The sequence below is a fragment of the Zea mays genome, chromosome 3 (genome assembly GCF_902167145.1).
Source record: "Zea mays cultivar B73 chromosome 3, Zm-B73-REFERENCE-NAM-5.0, whole genome shotgun sequence".
Taxonomy (NCBI): Eukaryota; Viridiplantae; Streptophyta; class Magnoliopsida; order Poales; family Poaceae; genus Zea; species Zea mays.
The window spans coordinates 1,845,241-1,867,511 of record NC_050098.1 but is presented as its reverse complement, the minus strand read 5'-3'; the positions used below and the strand labels follow the sequence as shown (position 1 = coordinate 1,867,511).

Below are 22,271 nucleotides of genomic sequence, written 5' to 3'. Positions count from 1 at the left end.
GTTGCCTTGAGAGCAAAAGGTTGAGGCTCATTGATTGGACCATTCAATGTGTCGTCCACGTATCTCGCCTCCTTGATCATCATTCGCCCGCTCACGAACTTCCCAAGAACTTCTTCGGGTGACATCTTGGTGTACCTAGGATTTTCACGAATATTGTTCACTAGATGTGGATCAAGTACAGTAAAGGACCTTAGCATTAGGCGAACGACGTCGTGGTCCGTCCATCGCGTGCTTCCGTAGCTCCTTATCTTGTTGATGAGGGTCTTGAGCCGGTTGTATGTTTGGGTTGGCTCCTCGCCCCTTATCATTGCAAATCTCCCGAGCTCACCCTCTACCAACTCCATCTTGGTGAGCAAGGTGATATCGTTCCCCTCATGAGAGATCTTGAGGGTGTCCCAGATCTGCTTGGCATTGTCCAAGCCGCTCACCTTATGGTACTCGTCCCTGCACAAAGAGGCTAACAACACAGTAGTAGCTTGTGCGTTTTTATGAATCTGTTCATTAATAAATATAGGACTATCCGAGCTATCAAATTTCATTCCATTCTCAACAATCTCCCATATACTTGGATGGAGAGAGAACAGGTGACTACGCATTTTGTGACTCCAAAATCCGTAGTCCTCCCCATCAAAGTGTGGAGGTTTGCCAAGAGGGATGGAAAGCAAATGTGCATTTGAGCTATGCGGAATACGAGAGTAATCGAAAGAAAAGTTCGAATTAACCGTCTTTCTTTTGTCGTAGTCGTTGTCGTTGTTATCCTTTTGAGAATAAGTGGACTCATCGCTGTCGTCGTAGTAGACGATCTCCTTGATGCGTCTTGTCTTCTTCTTCTTCCCATCTTTGCGTTTGTGGCCCGAGCCCGAGTCGGTAGGCTTGTCATCTTTGGGCTCGTTGACGAAGGACTCCTTCTCCTTATCATTGATCACAATACCCTTGCCCTTAGGATCCATCTCTTCGGGCGGTTAGTCCCTTTCTTGAAGAGAACGGCTCCGATACCAATTGAGAGCACCTAGAGGGGGGGGTGAATAGGTGATCCTGTGAAACTTGAAACTTAATCCACAAAAGCTTGATTAGGCGTTAGTACAATAATGCCAAGTGGCTAGAGAGGAGTCTCAGCAAAACACAATAACCACAAGAGATCAATCACAGAGATGGCACAGTGGTTTTTCCCGTGGTTCGGCCAAGACCAACGCTTGCCTACTCCACGTTGTGGCGTCCCAACGGACGAGGGTTGCAATCAACCCCTCTCAAGCGGTCCAAAGACCCACTTGAATACCACGGTGTTTTGCTTGCTTTACTATATCCCGTTTGCGAGGAATATCCACACTTTGGAGCCTCTCGCCCTTACACTTGAAGTTCACAAAGAAGCACGGAGTAAGGGAGGGATGAGCAACACACTCAAGACAAGAAATCACAGCAACACCACGCACACAAGTCACAACAAGAGCTCACAACACAACTCAATGAGTTCACAACTCAACTAGAGCTCTAATTGCTATCGCAAGGAATCAAGAGCGCGGAATCGATGTCTTAGTGCTTAGGAATGCTTAGAGAATGCTTGGTGTACTCCTCCATGCGCCTAGGGGTCCCTTTTATAGCCCCAAGGCAGCTAGGAGCCGTTGAGTGCATTCCAGGAAGGCAATCCTTGCCTTCTGTCGCCTGGCGCACCGGACAGTCCGGTGCACACCGAACACTATCCGGTGCGGATCTCTTTCCTTCTATGGCGTAGCCGACCGTTGGCGCCTGGGAGCCGTTGGCGCACCGGACACTGTCCGGTGCCCCCTCCCGACCGTTGGCTCGGCCACGTGTCTCGCGCAGATCGCGCAGCCGACCGTTGGCCCGGCCGACCGTTGGCTCACCGGACAGTCCGGTGAATTATAGCCGTACGCCGTCGATGAAATCCCGAGAGCAGCGAGTTCGCACGAGCCAGCCTGGTGCACACCCAGACTGAGCAGACTTTGACTGAACAAAGCTCTCTCTCTCTCTCCAATTTGATTTCTCCTGTTTCCAGCACTTAGACACAATACATTAGTCTCTAAAACAATGTACTAAGTCTGAGAAACATACCTTTACACTTGATTTGTACTTTGTCCACCATTTGACACTTAGGCACTTGTGTAGGTCACTAAATCACCAAAACACTTAGAAATGGCCCAAGGGCACATTTCCCTTTCAGGGTTAAATTTTGTACCCTGCCGGATATCCCGAGAACAAAATTAGGAGAATTCATTCTAGGAAGTCTCACTCTGGCCCTAACCATGCTTTTATGTATAAGGGTGAGACATCTAGTTCTAGGCAACCAACCCATGCTAAGTTGCCTAAAAAGAAAACTCCTAGTGCATCAAATGAACATAGCATTTCATTTAAAACCTTTGATGCATCTTATGTGTTAACTAACAAATCTGGCAAGGTAGTTGCCAAGTATGTTGGGGGCAAACACAAAGGATCAAAGACTTGTGTTTGGGTACCCAAAGTTCTTGTGTCTAATGCTAAAGGACCCAAAACCATTTGGGTACCTAAAGTCAAGAACTAAACTTGTTTTGTAGGTTTATGCATCCGGGGGCTCAAGTTGGATCATCGACAGCGGGTGCACAAACCACATGATAGGGGAGAAGAAAATGTTCTCCTCCTATGAGAAAAACCAAGATCCCCAAAGAGCGATCACATTCGGAGATGGAAATCAAGGTTTGGTCAAAGGATTGGGTAAAATTGCTATATCACCTGACCATTCTATTTCCTATGTTTTTCTTGTAGATTCTTTAGATTACAATTTGCTTTCTGTATCTCAATTATGTCAAATGGGCTACAACTGTCTATTTACTGATATAGGTGTCACTGTCTTTAGAAGAAGTGATGATTCAATAGCATTTAAGGGAGTATTAGAGGGTCAGCTATACTTGGTAGATTTTGATAGAGCTGGACTCAACACTTGCTTAATTGCTAAGACTAACATGGGCTGGCTCAGGCACCGCCGACTAGCACATGTTGGGATGAAGAATCTTCATAAGCTTCTAAAGGGAGAGCACATTTTAGGATTAACAAATGTTCATTTTGAGAAAGACAGGATTTGTAGCGCATGTCAAGCCGGAAAGCAAGTTGGTGCTCACCATCCACATAAGAACATCATGACGACTGACAGGCCACTGGAACTCCTACACATGGACCTATTCGGCCTGATTGCTTACATAAGCATCGGCGAGAGTAAGTACTGTCTAGTTATTGTGGATGATTATTCTCGCTTCACTTGGGTGTTCTTTCTGCAGGAAAAATCTCAAACCCAAGAGACTTTAAAAGGATTCTTGAGACGAGCTCAAAATGAGTTCGGCTTGAGAATTAAGAAAATTAGAAGCAACAACGGGACGGAGTTCAAGAACTCTCAAATTGAAGGCTTCCTTGAGGAGGAGGGCATCAAGCATGATTTGTCTTCTCCCTACACTCCACAACAAAATGGTGTAGTGGAGAGGAAGAATAGAACTCTATTGGACATGGCAAGAACCATGCTTGATGAGTACAAGACTTCGGATCGGTTTTGGGCCGAGGCGGTCAACACCGCCTGCTACGCCATCAACCGATTATATCTACACCGAATCCTCAAGAAGACATCATACGAACTCCTTACCGGTAAAAAGCCCAATATTTCATATTTTAGAGTCTTTGGTAGCAAATGCTTTATTCTTGTTAAAAGAGGTAGAAAATCTAAATTTGCTCCTAAGACTGTAGAAGGCTTTTTACTAGGATATGATTCAAACACAAGGGCATATAGAGTCTTTAACAAGTCCTCTGGACAAGTTGAAGTTTCTTGTGACGTTGTGTTTGATGAGACTAACGGCTCTCAAGTAGAGCAAGTTGATCTTGATGAGATAGGTAATGAAGAGGCTCCGTGCATCGCGCTAAGGAACATGTCCATTAGGGATGTGTGTCCTAAGGAATCCGTAGAGCCTCCAAATGCACAAGATCAACCATCCTCCTCCACGCAAGCATCTCCACCGACTCAAAATGAGGATGAGGCTCAAGTTGATGAAGGAGAAGATCAAGCAAATGAGCCACCTCAAGATGACGGCAATGATCAAGGGGGAGATGCAAATGATCAAGACAAGGAGGATGAATAACAAAGGCCGCCACACCCAAGAGTCCACCAAGCAATCCAACGAGATCACCCCGTCGACACCATCCTCGGCGACATTCATAAGGGGGTAACCACTAGATCTCGTGTTGCACATTTTTGTGAGTATTACTCTTTTGTTTCCTCTATTGAGCCACACAGGATAGAGGAAGCACTTCAAGATTTGGATTGGGTGGTGGCGATGCAAGAGGAGCTCAACAACTTCACTAGGAATGAGGTATGGCATTTAGTTCCACGTCCTAATCAAAATGTTGTAGGAACCAAATGGGTTTTCCGCAACAAGCAAGACGAGCATGGTGTGGTGACAAGGAACAAAGCTCGACTTGTGGCCAAGGGATACTCCCAAGTCGAAGGTTTGGATTTCGGTGAAACCTATGCACCCGTAGCTAGGCTTGAGTCAATTCGTATATTATTGGCCTATGCTACTTACCATAGCTTCAAGCTTTATCAAATGGACATGAAAAGTGCCTTTCTCAATGGACCAATCAAGGAAGAGGTCTATATTGAGCAATCTCCCGGCTTTGAAGATAGTGAGTACCCTAACCATGTATACAAACTCTCTAAGGCGCTTTATGGGCTCAAGCAAGCCCCAAGAGCATGGTATGAATGCCTTAGAGACTTTCTTATCACTAATGGATTCAAAGTCGGCAAGGCCGATCCTACTTTATTCACTAAAACTCTTGAAAATGACTTGTTTGTATGCCAAATTTATGTTGATGATATTATATTTGGGTCTACTAACGAGTCTACATGTGAAGAGTTTAGTAGGATCATGACACAAAAGTTCGAGATGTCTATGATGGGGGAGTTGAAGTATTTCTTAGGATTTCAAGTGAAGCAATTCCAAGAGGGCACCTTCTTAAGCCAAACGAAGTACACTCAAGATATTCTAAACAAGTTTGGGATGAAGGATGCCAAACCCATCAAGACACCCATGGGAACCAATGGGCATCTCGACCTTGACACGGAAGGTAAGTCCGTGGATCAAAAGGTATACCGGTCGATGATAGGCTCTTTACTCTATTTATGTGCATCTCGACCGGATATTATGCTTTCCGTATGCATGTGTGCAAGATTCCAAGCCGACCCTAAGAAAGCTCACCTTACGGCCGTAAAACGAATCTTGAGATATTTAGTTTATACTCCTAAGTTTGGGCTTTGGTATCCTAGGGGATCCACATTTGATTTGATTGGTTACTCGGATGCCGATTGGGCGGGGTGTAAAATTAATAGAAAGAGCACATCGGGGACTTGCCAGTTCTTGGGAAGATCCTTGGTGTCTTGGGCTTCAAAGAAGCAAAATTCGGTCGCTCTTTCTACCGCCGAAGCCGAGTACATTGCCGCAGGGCATTGTTGCGCGCAATTGCTTTGGATGAGGCAAACCCTTAGGGACTATGGTTACAAATTAACCAAAGTTCCTCTTCTATGTGATAATGAGAGTGCAATCCGCATGGCGGATAATCCCGTTGAGCATAGCCGCACTAAACACATAGCCATTCGGTATCACTTTTTACGGGATCACCAACAAAAGGGAGATATCGAGATTTCATACATTAATACTAAAGATCAATTAGCCGATATCTTTACCAAGCCACTTGATGAACAAACTTTTAACAAACTTAGGTATGAGCTAAACATTCTGATTCTAGGAACTTCTTTTGTTAATTTGCACACATAGCTCATTCATATACCTTTGATCATGTCACTTTCATGTGCTATGACTAATGTGTTTTAAGTCTATTTCAAACCAAGTCATAGGTGTATTGAAAGGGAATTGGAGTCTTCGGAGAAGACAAAGGCTTCCACTCCGTAACTCATCCTTCGCCGTCGCTCCAAGCAACTCTTCATCTTTGGGGGAAAGAGCCTAAGCCCAAAGCAAGAGGACTCCGTCTTTGGTATAATCTTCACTCATTTATTTATGACCAAAGGGGGAGAAAAGTAATTCTAAGGGCTCTAATGACTCCTTTTTGGCGATTCATGCCAAAGGGGGAGAGAGTATTAGCCCAAAGTAAAAGGACCGCACCACCACCTAATTTTAAAAAGAGTTTTTCAATTGGTATGATTTTTCAATTTGGTATCTTCTTGTGTTCAAAAAGGGGGGAGAGAATAGTATTTTCAAAATCAATATCCTAAAACCCTCTTGAACACTAAGAGGAGGATTTTATTTAGGGGGGTTTTTGTTCAGTCAAAGGAAAAGCATTTGAAACAGGGGAGAAAATTTCAAATCTTGAAAATGCTTCGCAAAATCTTATCCATTTACCTTTGACTATTTGCAAAAGGACTTTGAAAAGGATTTACAAAAGAATTTGCAAAAACAAAACATGTGGTGCAAGCGTGGTCCAAAATGTCAAAAATTAAAGAAACAATCCATGCATATCTAATAAGTATTTATTGGCTTAATTCCAAGCAAACCTTGCACTTTCATCTTGCAAGCTAGTTCAATTATGCACTTCTATACTTGCTTTGGTTTGTGTTGGCATCAATCACAAAAGGGAGAGATTGAAAGGGAGTTAGGCTTACACCTATTTCCTAATTGATTTTGGTGGTTGAATTGCCCAACACAAATAATTGGACTAACTAGTTTGCTCCAGTGTATAAGTTATACAGGTGCCAAAGGTTCACAACTTAGCCAATAAAAAGACCAAGAATTGGATTCAACAAAGGAGCAAAGGGATAACCGAAGGCAGCCCTGGTCTGGCACACTGGACTGTCCGGTGTGCCACCGGACAGTGTCTGGTGCACCAGGGGACTTCACGCTGAACTCCTCACCTTCGGGAAAATCCAGAGGCGCTCCGCTATAATTCACCGGATTGTCCGGTGTACACCGGACAGTGTCCGGTGCTCCAAGGAAGAGCGCCTCAGGAACTCGCCAGCTTCAGGAAATTGCTCCGCTATAATTCACCGGACTGTCCGGTGAGCCAGTGGAGCAACGGCTACTTCGCGCCAACGGTCACCTGCAGACGCATTAAATGCGCGCCAGAAGCGCGCAGAAGTCAGGCACGCGCGAAGTGGTGCTCCGGACACTCTACAGTACATGTCCGGTGCGCCAACGGACAGCCAGGCGGGCCCAGAAGACAGAAGCTCCAACAGTCGAATCCCAACGACCTGGTGACGTGGCTGGCGCACCGGACATGTCCGGTGTGCACCGGACTGTCCGGTGCCCCATACGACAGTCAGCCCCACCAAACGGCTAGTTTGGTGGTTGGGGCTATAAATACCCCCAACCACCCCACATTCAAGTCATCCAAGTTTTCCCACTTCAACTACTTACAAGAGCTCTAGCATTCAATTCTAGACACACCCAAGTGATCAAATCCTCTCCAGACTCCACACAAAGCCCTAGTGATTAGTGAGAGAGATTTGCTTGTGTTCCTTCGAGCTCTTGCGCTTGGATTGCTTTCTTCTTTCTTTGATTCTTCATTGCGATCAAACTCACTTGTAATTGAGGCAAGAGACACCAATCTTGTGGTGGTCCTTGTGGGAACTTTGTGTTCCAAGTGATTGAGAAGAAAAGCTCACTCGGTCCGAGGGACCGTTTGAGAGAGGGAAAGGGTTGAAAGAGACCCGGTCTTTGTGACCACCTCAACGGGGAGTAGGTTTGCGAGAACCGAACCTCGGTAAAACAAATCCACGTGTCACACTCCTTATTCGCTTGCGATTTGTTTTGCACCCTCTCTTGCGGACTCGATTATATTTCTAACGCTAACCCGGCTTGTAGTTGTGATTATTTTGAGAATTTCAGTTTCGCCCTTTTCACCCCCCCTCTAGGCGACTTTCAGCAGCGCACGCGTCTGCGCCGGTCATGGTGTCCGCGCCCGAGGCGGAATAGAAGGGGAAACGGCAGATCCGGCCGGGAAGGCCATGGCAGCGACGGATCCAGCCGGAAAAACGCGATCCAGCCAAAGGGACGGCGGATCGAGCCGGAAAGGTCGCAACAACGTGGATCCGGCCGGGAAGGCCGCGACAGCGACGGATCCAGCGAAGGCGATGAAGGGGTGGGCGGCGGGGCGTGTCCAGCCGGGCAGGGGCCTGCGCCGAACTTGGCAAAGGGTGTTGACGGCCCTGGCGACGGGAGAAGCTCGAAGGGCGAAGTTGCACTAGGCCCGGCGATGGAAGCATTGCGGTGGCTGCACAACACGCGCGAGGAGGAGAAGGCCTGTGCGTGGGAGAGATGTCGCACTGAGGAGGAAAGGACGACGACTGTTGGGGAAGGGAGCGCCCGCGAGGTCGTGGTGGCTGCTGCTCCCCTGCGTCATGCAGCGGCTGCTGCACGTGCTCCCACGTGGCCGCAGCGGTAAGTTGCAGGGGTGGGGCAGCCACACCGTCGACGAGGAAAGGGAAGAGGCGAAGTGAGCTGGCGGGAGAGCCGAGCAGTGAGAGGCGTGGGCCACAGGGCAGGGGGCGAGTTGGGGGGGCACCGCCAGGCCTAGATGTGACCGTCCAGAGGAGAGGGGCGACGGTCGGGAAGGGAAGGGCGCCGCCAGAGCGCCACCTGGGGCAGCCAGTGCAGGGTCCGCGCCAGCGGAGCAGGGGAGAGCTGGACGACGCGCCATGGAGGGAGGCGCTAGCTTCCTCAACGTCGGCGAGGACAGGCCGCGCCATGGCCGGGGAAGGGGGGTCGCGGCCGCGCGACGGCGGTGGCTCGAGCCCGCACGTCGGTCCGGTGGAACGGGCGGCCGACGTCGCTGGGGGAAGGGAGGGGAAGGTCGCCTGAGGCGAGATGACCGGCGCGTCGGGGAGCTCGCACGTGGCCCGGACGGGAGAGAGGTGGCCGCGTGGGGAGGGGCAGAGGCCCGGCGTGGCGGCAGAGACCCGATGTGGCGGCGGGCAGATCCCGCGCCTGCGCCAATGGCAGCGGCGCCCGCGCCCTGGGCTGCGAGGCGGCGCCGGCGTCTACGCGCTCCCGTGGCGATGAGGCTCCTGCGGCCGTGCGCCAGCACGCCCTCGGTCTGCGGCGTTAACGAGCAGAGAAGGGGAGGTGGCTGTCAGCCTAGAAGAGGGACCGGTAGGTGGGACGGGGTGCCACCCCCGGGAGGGAAGGTTGAGCCTCCTGGGGGCAGCGGCACAGAAGTTGGGAGGCGACGGCCGGAGGTAGAAGAGGCCGGCGGCTGGCTGTGGGTGTTGGGAGGAAACCCTAGCCCTGTGATACCATGTAGAAGAGTGAATGGATTGATTGTATTGCATAGAGAACGGGTACAATATATAGACTCAACCCTAACCCGAATGGGCCGGCAGCCCAACAGTGGTGCCGGCCCACACACACTCACACACAGTCTAACACTCCCTCTCTTGGGGTGAGTGAAGGGAAACCCCTTTGAAGGAGGCTCTAATCTCCCCCATTCGCTAATTAGTGTTTTAACTGTAAAATCAATCATTTCAGGTTTAATTATCTGTTAACAATGTGTATTATGATAAATATTGGATCGTTTTTTAAAACTCTAAAATTGATGTATAACCGTCAGATAGCTCAGAAAAAGTGTAGTGTATATGGGAGCTAAATAGGGGGGGTAATTGGAGAGAAGGTGAAATAGGGGGAAGAGCTAGGTATTTAAATATGAATAGGAAAATTTAGGAGGGGGAATAGTTAGATTCAACATAAAAGAGAATCAGCATTCAAGCAATCACTCCTGGTCCATGTGTTGCCGTGTTTATAAGGCAATAGCCAGCAGATCCTGTATATGGCCGTGTAAAATACTGTTTTGCGGTGTAGATTGTATTCTTTATAGATTGAAGTTTAAAATAAGAATAAGAATGAGAAAGTTGCTGGTGATAGACTGATAGCAGGACACACAAAACAGGCATTTCAGCAAGCACGCTCTAGTTCTTCTCAAGTTTTGTTTCTTGCTCATGCTGTGCAACTCACATCAACCTAGAACTCATTTTTGGAACTGCCTTACTGCCAATATTATATGACTGTAGGATAAGCATAATAATTAATATATGACATGTAGCTGATTGTAAACTTGTTTGTCAACAAGGTATTGAAGACATTGATAGATTTCAATAAAAAATTGAATTTGACGTTTGTGATGGAGAAAAAAATGGATCTATAAATAGATATCTAGGCGCCAGCAATTAGAACGTGGCGAGGGCCATGAAGCAGCTCGGTTCGGTTTACAACATGAGCTGTAGTTCGGTTTGCAGCATGACATATTGTAGTAAGAGCTACAGTTTGGTTTACGGCGTGGTGGATTGCAGCTGCAGTTTGGGTTGCAATATGACTGATTGCAGCACGAGCTGCTGCTCGAACTACAGGATGGGCAATCTGGCTTGCATCATGAACAACTGTTGGACCCAAAGCATGGTTTGTTGCATGCTGGGCTTGCAGCATGGCACGTCTGGGCATGAGCAACAGGAGCAATCCAAGCAGCATGACCTTTTGCAGTTGGGCAAGCAATGGCAGGAGCAGCAGAACCATGACACGCATATGCACAATTTCTGCATGGAGGGAAAACAGTAAGCTCAGAAATCGCAGAAATCCAATATGAAAAGGAACAAATGAGTTACATTGTACCAATGTAAGCAACAAATCAAATTATAATCTGGTATACATAAAAGATATATAATAGTATTATATCATGGTAAAAATGTTATATAGTCTTGAAAGGACATTAGTAGTGAATCTTAAGAAAATGATAAGTTATCCGCCAACAAGTACTATGCCCACAAATTTCAGCAAGAGTGCACAATGGCTCAGTGTGTTTTTTCTAGTCCAACAAAAGGTTTCTGCAAAAGCATGCGGCGGGCACCACTATTTCTGGAAAAAAAAGAGACATTTTGATTACTACAAGTTGGAGAACGTGGTTGTGCATTTCTTCGTGTCCTTTGGGTTGTCTTTTATTTGAAGAATTGAGATGTTAGTCAGATTTGTTTTATAAACTTGGTTTGGTCGTTGTTGTGGTTTAACTTATAATAATTTTGGTCCTATTCCTCTCTTTTAGAGGATGAAGCCGGATATTTCTTCAATTATCTAAAAAAAACTTGCATTCTCCAAGAAAATATACAGAAGGACAAACTTTTGCTGATTCATCTTATGTATAAAGATTTTGATGCACCCCATGCAATCTCAATGGCACGGATAAGTAATGGAATGCAAACCTGATCCACCAAAAAAAGGTATGATCTGTGTATCTTCTTTCTGAAAAATCAGAGGAAGTGTATCTTCTTTCTGAAAAAACAGAGTAGTTATAATATCAAGACCCATCTAGCTTGCCGACCCAGCTCGTCAGATCCAATCTTCTCTGCATCCGTTCCTCGGCCTCTCGTGCATCCACCGCCACCACGCGCGCGTTTTCCATGAAGGATCCGTTCGAGGCGGCCGTCGAGGAGTAGGACTCACCGCCAGAGTCGCCAGCACCATGGGAGGAGGAACCCGGCGCAGCGGGCCCCGTGGACGACGCCGAGGACTACGACGGCGGCCCGCCCTCGCGACAGCCATCAGCGTCGGTGTCGCACCGCACGCAGCCGCGGCCAAGGCCGAGGGCCGGGTCCAGAGGGAGCAGCAGGAGGATGACGACGAGAGGAGGACCAAATGGAGGTTGACCTCGTCGGCGTGAGGCCGCGACCAAGAAGGCGTAGGCGGCGGCGCTGGCCGTGGCGGGGCGGTGGCACGATACGCTGGCCGGCTGGGCGACGCCGTAGCCTGTAGGTCTCTCTCGCAGGAAAAAGTTTCTGTGTTCCAATGGAAGTAAGATACAACCGTTGGATTCTAATGGAAGTAAGATCGAACGGTTGTGATAGATACAAACGAAACTGAAGATCTTTTATAGTATACATAGATAGATCGACTTAAGCAAAAAAATCTTAGGCCCCGTTTGTTTCGTTGGATTGAATTCCATTTTGATAATTATAATTTAGTCAAAACTAATTAAGTTTATATATTTATATATACGATATATTTGTATATTATCCTAAATCATACGAGAGAGATAGTTATATACTATATTTATGTTATAGCGAAACAAATAGATGAGTGTGCTATAAGTTGTACATCGGAAAAATAGCATGTAAATCTATAGAATCAATTTCCATCTCTCACCCCATTAATTTGAGATAGGCTTATATGATAACTTTGGAAAGTTGTGGAATGTCACATTCTTTTAAAAAAATAGACTATTTTATTAGTAAGATTCAAATTTCTCGAAATAAAAGAAAACAAACGAGACCTTAAAGATAATGTTCCTATAACAATCTAATAACAACTCAAAGAGTAAGAAATAAAAAAAGTAACGGCGTGTTTGGTTTGCAGGTTGGACTGCTTCTGGAGTCATCCGGACCTATGTCCGAGCCTACATTATCATTTGGTTTGAATCGCGGAACGATGTCGTCCGTCACTGCGTTGTTCTAATAATATACTAACACATGGAATTAGCTCACTTCGCAAGAAAGTGCAAGACCGCTTCGTCCGGAGCCAGGCCACGATGGATGAGTCAAACCATCAAACCAAACACGCTGTAATAATTCCGAAACCGCCCGCGGAGCATCGCAGCTACTGACAAGTGGGTTCGGAAGGGGATCCCGTGTCGTGGGTCCACACGTCACCGTGTGCGGCGTGCTCTAACTGCCCGGGCCCGGCCAGTGGCGGGTAGGGGGGGAGAGGGACTGAGCCTGCATAAATCGTCAGCGAATAGGCCGCCCGCACGACTTCTCTTCCCAATTCCCATAGATCGATCGCCGACCCCTCGAGCAACGCGATCGCCCGCCGACCCGACGGCGGCATGGACACCGAGTACGTCGACCACCCCGCCCGTCGCCGCCGCGATCAGACGGCGCATCTCTTTTTCGCACGCGGGGGCCTTTTTCCTTTCTCTATCCCCCATCTTTGTCGATTTCTTTTATTTTTCTTCCCCCCTTGAGGATGATGATGATCGCCTCGGGCCGTCGGCTCCTGCAGGTCCTTGCAGCAGGGGAGCTCCTCGTCGTGGCACACGACGGGCGCCGTGTCGTGTGGAGCCGCGCAGCAGCAGAAGCGCCAGCGGTGCCAGGTCACCTCCTCTCCCGCTCGTCTCGCTTTCCGTTCCCCATTACCCTTCCGGAGCCGGTCGATTCGTCGCCTTCTCGGCCACCCTTCGAAATCCTCGCCGGATTCCGGTCTCGGGCGGATTCGCGTGTCGTTTAGGGTTCGGGTTGCCGCCGGGATTGGGGGTTTTCGGCGGCCAGGGGTTTCTTAGGGCACTAGGGTTTGGGATTTTGACGCGTCAATTCGAGTGCCGACTGCCGAGGTGTTCGCTGGGGATGAGTTGGTAGCGAATATGGTACGATCGGGGGTCTTTCTTGGGTTGATTGATGCAATGCCGGTCATAATTGACCTGATTTCGTTTCTTCGATTAATCTAGCGGATCGGTGAACACTGTCAGGAGATGGCTTCCCTGTGATTTTATTTTATCCTGCAAAGGATTGCGATAAGCATTGCGGCAGTTGTTTTGGCCTTTATGATAAAGATGCATTTGTTCTATTCATATTTTTATACTACTACTAACTGGCAATCAGTCCATCGTCCACACGACTAACTAAACATACTGGATGGCGGAACAGAAGGACTTTGCCTGTCCTTTTCGTGCATTCTTTTAATGCTTTGATTGGTATAATTACTGGCTAGCCTACTGTTTTACAGGGTTCTTCCAGCGATCAAGCTGGTTCCAGCTCAAGTAGTTCTCTGCAAATATCAGAACCAGAACCCCAACAAATCCAAGAAGAAGAGGATTACTATATGGAGGATGATTGTGATGATGATTTTGATGGCTACGACGAAGATGATTATGACTTCGATGAAGCTGACTTTAACCAGCACCTTGCTGATAAATTTGATGATTTGGATCTTCCTCCAGGCGTGGAGGCCACCGTACCTTGGTTGCAGAAAACTACACCCAAGGAAGATGTCAAAGAGCCACCTAAATCAAATACTGCAGATGAGAATGCAAATAAATATACGCAGTTCAAGCAGTTTGATACTGTTCAGAATTTCTCTGACCATTACTACGCTAAGAATTCTCATGGAGAGGTGAGATGCTCAACTAGTATGTGCTCTTGTTTTCTGCTTTGTTTGGGTGCTTACCTATTCTTGCTTGTATATATTGTTTCAGCCAAACAGAGCCTGGTCAAAGAGAGTTCAACATGACTGGAAACTTCTGGAGAAGGATCTACCAGGTTAGCTATGAGCAAAATATTGTTGCTTTTTTCTTGTATGGCTTAGTAATAGTATGACCTCTTTTTTATATTACGAATAAAAAAGGGGGGATTACGTCTTCATAACATTAGGGACAAAACCAACATTGGAAAATGCTTTCTTCATGTGTGGCCAAGCCTATAGCTTTCTTCATGTGTGACCAGTGTCCTCCCTTGCCTCGTAAACCCAGATTATCATTCAAGTCATATAATAATTTTGTTTAATCAATTTGAACCATGATATCTATCTGTTAGGGCCATGTCTACTGCTGTAAGAAGGTACAAATCATCCTGAATGGTCTGGACAGTGTTTCCCTGGGTAAATTACTCCCTCCAGTCCCTTTTAGTCAAACCTTTAAGGTTTTTGAAGTTGTTTAATGTGGTGAGGTTTTTAATCTTATTATATCTCCAAGGCTTCCTCATGTATCATTATGTCCCATACTCATCTTTGTTAAGCACTTAACTGGAGTGCAATACACTTATTTAGCCATGACTTCCTTATTGACCGTACATTGTTTCAATGTATTTTTTTGTATCTTATGGAGGTATATAAATCCTATTGGTTTTCTTCTGTGCAGCGTATATTTTTGTCCGGGTTGCTGAAGATAGAATGGACCTTCTTAGGGCTGCGATTATTGGGCCCAAGGGAACACCTTACCATGATGGGCTTTTCTTCTTTGATATTCACATTCCCTCTGCTTATCCTTGTGCTCCCCCGGTATATATACCACAAACTTTGTCATGTTACTAGTCATTTTTTTTTATTTATAGTCGTTCATGCTTTTCTTGATTTTTTTTTAATCTCTGATGATATGGGGGGTTACAGCTGGTATATTACCACTCTGGAGGACTTCGGATTAATCCAAACTTGTATAACAATGGGAAAGTGTGTCTTAGCCTGTTGGGTACCTGGGATGGTAGAGGTTGTGAGAAGTGGAATCCAGCTCAATCGACAATGCTGCAAGTTCTTGTCTCCATTCAAGCTCTGATTTTGAATGACAAGCCATATTACAACGAGCCAGGATATGAGTCCTATGCCAACACTCCGAATGGAGAGCGGTTGGCTTTGGACTATAATGACAACACCTTTCTGCACTCATGCAAGACTATGTTATACTCACTTCGGAGGCCTCCAGAGGTAATTTGTTTCTAAAATTTGAATTTGGGCTTCTGCTGCCTAGCCGAACTGATCCAGCTTTGGCGTGTGTTGTCCTCACAGCACTTTGCAGATCTTGTCGCTGGCCACTTTCGGGTGCATGGGCACACGATTCTCGCGGCATGCAAGCACTACATGGCGGGTAATGATATTGGGTCAGTGGTGCCAGAGGAGGAGGAGGAGGAGGAGGAGGAAGAGTCATCAGAACACAAGAGCGGTGATGCTGGAGCATCGGGTAGTGCACCAGAGCTAGGAGTGATCAAGGCAATCCCTACGAAGAGACGCAGCTCATTCAATCCAAGCTTGAAGGTGCTGTACGAAGATCTGCTGATGGAATTCAATGTGAAGGGTGCCGACACAAGGAAATTCATCGATGAGAAGTTGAAGAAGAACAAACCTGCAGCCGCCTGAGGAACATGCTTGCAGGCAAAGCTTTTGTAGGTATAACTGGTCTTGGTGGTGATATCTAGGACCTGGAACTTGCTTGCTCACATGTAGTAGAGAGTATGGTTTAGGGGTGGAGTGCTGAGAGAGTTCTCTCTCGGCACTATTTATCGCCAATCTAAATCTAATGATAGGTTTACCGCATCATAAATATATATGTAACGGCTATATCGTCTTTCGCTGATTGTTCTGGCATATCATGATAGGTTTACCCAAGGACGAAAGCTAAGTACCAATTGGTTTGGAACTGTATTACGGTCTACTTGTTTTTATATATTTGACGCCATATAGTTCAATTCTATTAGGAATATGGTACATTATGTATAGAGGATGGATTTAAAGAGAACCGTTGGAGGGCCTAGAATTTAGGGGAATGAAATATTTTAGAGATGAAAAAGTAGAATTTAGAGGGGTGAAGTAGAGGGAATGGTTGGCCACCCTACGAAGACCAACGAAAAAACAACTAATCACCCCCAACAAGTTAACATGCCCCTGGCCTAATTCTAGGAGCTCTACAGTGGTGGATTTGTTATAATTTGCACCAACTTTATAATACCTTCTGAAGTTGATTTAAAGCTCTTTGCATGGTGATAACTAGCAATTTTACATCAGCACGATACATCTGGTCATTCTGGGGTTGCAAGATACGACGACGACCAAACAAGCCAATGCTATTCGTATGCTCAAGGCTGCATGCATCACGCATGGTTAAACCAAAGCGTCATGAAAAGGCAGTGACACTTTCAGTCAGCTCAAGAAAACCCGGGGGCGACATTGGTGGCATCGCTGCTTCTTCCTGTGTGTCAACCATTTCCAGGATCTTTCTCACGGTTGCCTGCAACTTTCCATGACTGCCTTCCAGTGTGGACTGACCAGCAGTTCCGTTTGGCTGGATAGGATCCTTGTTTCCGAGACCCATGTTTGATGACTTCGTTTTTGACTGTGCTTTCGCTGATGTTACTGCATTGGTAAAGACGCCAGATTCCTTGAGGCCACGGATAATAGCCTGCAAAGGTTGGGCATAAAAATGCAGCAGCAATAAGAAACAACTCCTCGAGCTGAATGCCTACAAGATTGAGATCAGGACTAACCATGGGCGCATATATGCGTGTCAAGACACTCTTCCTTAAAAGTTTCAAATTGGTGTCTCTATCGGTCCATACAACATGTTCCTTGTACCTGAACAAAGGTAGTCACACAAATGTTCTCTCTTAATTCAGGCAGGATAGGGAGTAATAGTTTGGAGCTTGGTAGTTAGTACACGACAGAAGGCTAAGGGTGTTACCAGTTCCTCATCTCCTCCTCAGTAGCTGTTGATGCAATTATAAAGGCCTATCATGACATAGTACAAAAGATATTAGCACTCCTACGTTAATTTTCCACTTAGCTACCTATGCATAATGATACCTAATAAGAGCCATATCCGTTTCCTTTTTTTTGGGGGGGGGGGGGGGGGGTGCAAATGTGTATCCAAGAACTTTGGTATAATGACCAAACTGGTCCTTCAGCTAAAAAAATGGTACAATTACAGTAAGGAGGGGGTGTTAAAAGACAGTTATAGTTCTCTGGCATGGCTGGCTATACGATAACTGCATCCAGTCATCTACTTTCATTTATAAAAAAAGATACTGCATGCATATTGCGAAAAATGAAATTGTTTCCACTCGTGACAGTTTCCTGTACCCCACAGGACAACAATAGGTGCTATGCAGAGACAGTAAAAGAAAGAAAAACTAGCTCACCAAACGGTCAAATTCCAAGATAAAACATCGCTTCACATCTTCTTTAGTTGGTTTGCAGCCGCATCTATCCCTCCTTGAGGTTAGGTCTGAGAACTTTGTGTAGGTGTAATGCAGAATAGCAGCCTCCTCCAATTTGATTTCACTACATAAAAAGAAATATATTACTAAACCATCCAAGCAATTTGTTGGCTGGCCATTTGTTTTTGCGAAGAACTCAGCATATTCAGATATCTTACTTTGGGGATTTCATGTAATTATGCCATCTATGAGCACCGTTCGGTCGCAAATGCTCCTGAACCCTTGCAGCTGATTTCCCATTACCATAAGTAAGGAAGTAGTTTGGATTACCACGTGTTGCTTCTTTGTACAGGCCAAAGTATGTATCCTTTGGAAGATGGTCATAATTTTTCTTAAACATGGAAACCTGCAGGCACAAAAGAATTTATAAATGATGCAACCTATCAAATACAGCCAACGATAATCTGACCAGTCCTATCATTTTCTGCAATGCAATAATGAGTAGTTCTGTGCAGTGTTTGCTAAACTATAGTGTTTTTTTCTAAACAGTGAGACTATCCAGTTTTGTTTCCCAAGTGAGTCGGTGGATCATCAATAGGACACAGAGCCATTTCCCCCTTTATTTTGCATATATGTTACAGATAACAGTAGCTCCTATACCTCAGTAAAAGGATCCTTAATGTCATCACGTTCAATGCTGCTCTCCTGAAAAAAAAAATATATACAGTAATCAGATGTGAAACACATTACCATATTCAACAAACATGTTACTTCTGCAACTCACATAATTGGGGAAGATAACCATGTCAACATTGTCAGGAACATCTAAAAGCAATCGCCTCAGGGAGTACTCTCGGGCACCAGCTGGATGAATCAACTCATCAGTATCGAGGTGAATGATCCAATCCATTCCAGCATCCTGTGACAATAAAAAAAAGGGACATTCACATCAATCTCACAACTAAATACAAGGCCTTTTCAAAATCTAAATGACAGCTAATAAAATGGCTCCATAGTTAGATCCATTAGTCTTGTATATGTTTGCTATGAACGATGAAAAATCATATCACTTGACGTTGGCAGAGCATGGGACCATTGCAGAAAAGTGCGATGATTAGAACATCTTGGATTTTAGTTAGTAGTTGTATCACCTAGGATAATGTTTACATTAAACTAAGGACAGAGTTCTGTATATCTACTTTCTATGATGCAGGATCAACCCAGTTTATACAGAAAGCAAGTAAAAGTACTTACAGGTCTATAATTCTATATTTCTACTAATGAGAGACTCTGTTACATGTCTTTTAATTCTATGAAGTTTCCATAAACTTTTACATCGTTTAGTACTCGTCATAAAAGTTGTGTCAGGGAAGTGAGAAAAGGATGTGGGGCAGGAAAATGTTGACAAACGTTTTGGAACTGACATTATTTTCATTATAGCTTTCTCTCGCATTACTATAAATTGTATAGCTACACTGCTACACAATCAATAACTCAACATGTTGAATTCCACTGTTGATGTCATATATCAATATTTGCGCTGCAGAGCTCAAAACAAGACTGCCAGATAATTATGATAATCATAATTCCCAATAGTGAGGAAAGGGTGACTGAAAATTAAATAATATGAAGTGTGCTGGTATGTGAATATAGACTTGGACAGCAATTACAACACTCTGTCGAAAGGAATATGTAAAGTCAAGATTACAGTTTAAATCGATGCTAAAAACATATGAAAGGAACAGTTCATACCCTTGCCATAATAATAGCCATTTCCATGTTTAGTGATTGCTTGACAAATAGTTCGTAATTACACGGCTTGTAAAAGAAACCTGCTAGCCACGTCTCATTCCAAATGCGGCTGAAATTATAAAATGGTTGCAACAGAAGCTTTAGCTAACAGAACAATCAACAAAATACTTCAGAAATACATAAGTCAGGAACATGGAGATATAGGATCCAATCAGCAGCACTTCAGAATCAATGTTCAGAATTGATCATGGCAGCATTGTGATGAGAGCAAGTAACTTGGCATACCACTACAATATAGTTTGAAGCAAGTACTATCATAATTTAGCATTGATCAACACATTTTAGTTACATAGCTTACTAAAATCAGAATTATCAAACAATAGCTGCAAACCAAATTTCCAGTTAAATCATTCTTTACATGGAATGGGTATTTTAAGGTTGAAAAGATTCTCATGGAACTGTTATGTCATTGACATACCTTTTCTCCTGTTTCTCTTTCAGTTCTTTAGTTCTGTAAATAATTTTTACACCCTAAAGCAGGGACACAGAAAGTCAGTGCTTAGTTAATGCAAAGAAATAGTACACAGGAATGGGATAGAGGTGATTTATTTACCCGAATAGATTCAAGAACAGAGGTGACAGCTGGCTTTGCAGCCTCTCCTTCAACAAAAAGAAAGAAATGGGAAACACCAATGACCTTGTGATAATACAACCATGGAAGAATCTGGTGTAGGCTAGCAGATGTGCTTCCCGTGATACAGATCTGCAGTCCAAGACACAGTATTCATGCTGTCTTAATAACAGGGTAAACAAAGATACTTGGATTCATGCCGTTGCCTAAACTCTTGTTTGTATGAGTGTGACCATACAAGATCTCCATATCGTGTGATCATGGTTGTACATAAAAAGGGGAATTTCTCCATGTACTTGAACTATGGCTGTACATGCAAGGAAACTATCACTTGTAAGCTGTGGTCCGCATTGCCCAATTTGCCAAACATAGAGCAGCTGCTAGTTACTTTGAGTTATTTCCATGGTCTTAGTAAAATGTAGCAGTACATAAGTATGTATTGATGTGCATCACAAGCAGGCCTGCACACCACTACATACACACAGTATGCTATAGAGAAACAGTGTGGTCGAGCTAAGCTGGTGTTTGAAAATAAGAAATTCCCAGGGCATGAAACGCGCAGCACATTAGCTCAGCAGGCAGGTGTACAGGATACTCGGGTCACAGTGTCGGCAGATAATTCAGCAGCATGAGAAGCGGTCGAGAAATGGGATCTCGACGGCCGGCAGATCAGATCGCGCTCACCTTGGGGGTTATAGCAGATTCGGAGTCGAAGCTCCACCCGCGGTAGAGCGAGATTCCATTGGAGGACGCGGCGCTCCGGCCAAGGATCTCGGCGCAGTCGGCTCCCGGGGAGGAGGAGGAGGAGGAGACGGCGAAGTAGGAGCCTGCTCCTCCGTGGGAGGAGGAGAGGGGGCTGTTCTCCATGCCCGGGAAGCGCTGCGCGTCGGCGGGCCAGGCTGCACCTGCCGGGTCCCGCATACCGCCGCGCCACTGGAGCGCGAAGGCGAAGGCGGCGAGCGCGAGCGGCAGCAGCGTGAGGAGTAGCAGCAGCCGGGTGGAGAAGGCTGCGGCCACCGCGCTGCCCCCGCCGCCGGTGGAGGCGGAGACGGAGGAGCCCCCGCGGTAGCCCGCCATGAGAGTTGGATGGAGGAGAGCTCGGAGTCGTTGGCGTCCCTGCACGGCTGCACAGAACAGCACAGTCGCGGAGAAGTCCAAGTCGACCGCTGGATGGGCCAAACACCATACGGGCTGGGCTTGCTCCTAAATTATATAAGTTAGGTTATGGTGTAAGAATAGAAAAATAAAATATCGCTTTGAAATTATAAATAAGCTGAAATAAGTTACTTAATATTAACTTATTTTACCTTATTTGTGATCATAAAGTAATATTTTACCATCCAAGCCTTCTACCATAATCCAATTTATATAATTTAGGAGAAAAACAAACACAACCTTAGCTAGACTACAACAGATAGATGACGATAATGAATCATCAACTACATGTTACATGATGATTATGAACAATAAACGGCATCTAGCTGTTTAAATATCATCTCATAAATGGGATTGCAAATGGGCTTTTAAAACCAATTTGGATCTTCAAGAGCTTCCTCTACCTTAAGTGGCTTAAGAGTGGAAACAAATGAATAAAATTCACAAAAAAAATGTCAATCTAGAACGAGTTGTTACCCCTATCTTGATGCTACCCAAGATGTTATCGATATGATGATCTCTTTGCAAGCTTTAATGAAATCGAGGATGTGGTACTTGACGTTGGCTTGAATGGGTCCATCATTCTCTTGTTCTTGTGGAACTTTTTCAGCTAGTGGTTCTTCAGGTACATCTGCCTCTTGCATCTCTTGCGGTTTACTGGTTTCGTCTTGTTTAGAGTGACTAGAGGTCAGAGGATTTGCTTGTGTGGTGTTTTGATCATCCTCCATCCTTGCATCTCCATGTACAACATCATTAGTCATCCAAATCAATTCTTCATCTTCATCCTTTTCTTATAGCCTCACTTCACCAATGGCTAGCTTCTTAATACCTTCACAGGGTGGTACTTCATTTCCTATCAACTCATTAGCAACATTCCCTTGCGAGCCGTTAAATTCATCGAATGTCACATCTATCACAATTTCAACAATACCAGTGGTATTACTGAAGACAGGATATCGTGAGCATTGGATGCGTAACCAAGCAAGAAGCCCTCGTCCTGTTTAGGAGCAAACTTTGAGCCTTTTGCTTTCTTGTTGAGAATAAAACATTTACAACCAAAAACTCGAAAATAATCAACCTTTGGTT

At 45.4% G+C, this 22,271-nt stretch overlaps 3 protein-coding genes across 4 annotated transcripts; 1 reads left to right on the top strand and 2 right to left on the bottom strand.

Annotated features, from left to right (window-relative positions):
- Nucleotides 1-10,044: 10,044 nt before the first annotated feature.
- LOC103649540 (uncharacterized) lies at nt 10,045-11,804 on the bottom strand. Its single transcript, XM_008675257.3, has 2 exons — nt 11,222-11,804; nt 10,045-10,561 (listed from the first exon to the last, which is right to left on the bottom strand). Exons 1-2 carry the CDS (start codon nt 11,325-11,327, stop codon nt 10,185-10,187), a joined length of 483 nt encoding a protein of 160 aa, XP_008673479.1. The 5' UTR covers nt 11,328-11,804; the 3' UTR covers nt 10,045-10,184.
- A 902-nt stretch (nt 11,805-12,706) lies between these two features.
- LOC100502472 (putative ubiquitin-conjugating enzyme E2 25) lies at nt 12,707-16,188 on the top strand. 2 transcript variants are annotated; one of them, XM_035966032.1, is made up of 8 exons: nt 12,707-12,851; nt 13,017-13,107; nt 13,737-14,123; nt 14,206-14,269; nt 14,543-14,606; nt 14,866-15,005; nt 15,114-15,425; nt 15,507-16,188. In XM_035966032.1, exons 3-8 carry the CDS (start codon nt 13,840-13,842, stop codon nt 15,852-15,854), a joined length of 1,212 nt encoding a protein of 403 aa, XP_035821925.1. In that variant the 5' UTR covers nt 12,707-12,851; nt 13,017-13,107; nt 13,737-13,839; the 3' UTR covers nt 15,855-16,188. The 2 variants fall into 2 exon arrangements, with proteins under 2 accessions (XP_035821925.1, NP_001344956.1); NM_001358027.1 differs by lacking the exon at nt 14,543-14,606 and having other exon boundaries at nt 12,785-12,851; nt 15,507-16,138.
- A 230-nt stretch (nt 16,189-16,418) lies between these two features.
- On the bottom strand, nt 16,419-21,205 carry LOC100285082 (KOB1). The gene is made up of 11 exons (NM_001157977.2): nt 20,715-21,205; nt 20,013-20,162; nt 19,878-19,930; nt 19,400-19,508; nt 18,432-18,566; nt 18,308-18,352; nt 17,866-18,053; nt 17,630-17,771; nt 17,173-17,219; nt 16,979-17,066; nt 16,419-16,893 (listed from the first exon to the last, which is right to left on the bottom strand). Exons 1-11 carry the CDS (start codon nt 21,105-21,107, stop codon nt 16,609-16,611), a joined length of 1,635 nt encoding a protein of 544 aa, NP_001151449.2. The 5' UTR covers nt 21,108-21,205; the 3' UTR covers nt 16,419-16,608.
- Between the last annotated feature and the right edge of the window lie 1,066 nt (nt 21,206-22,271).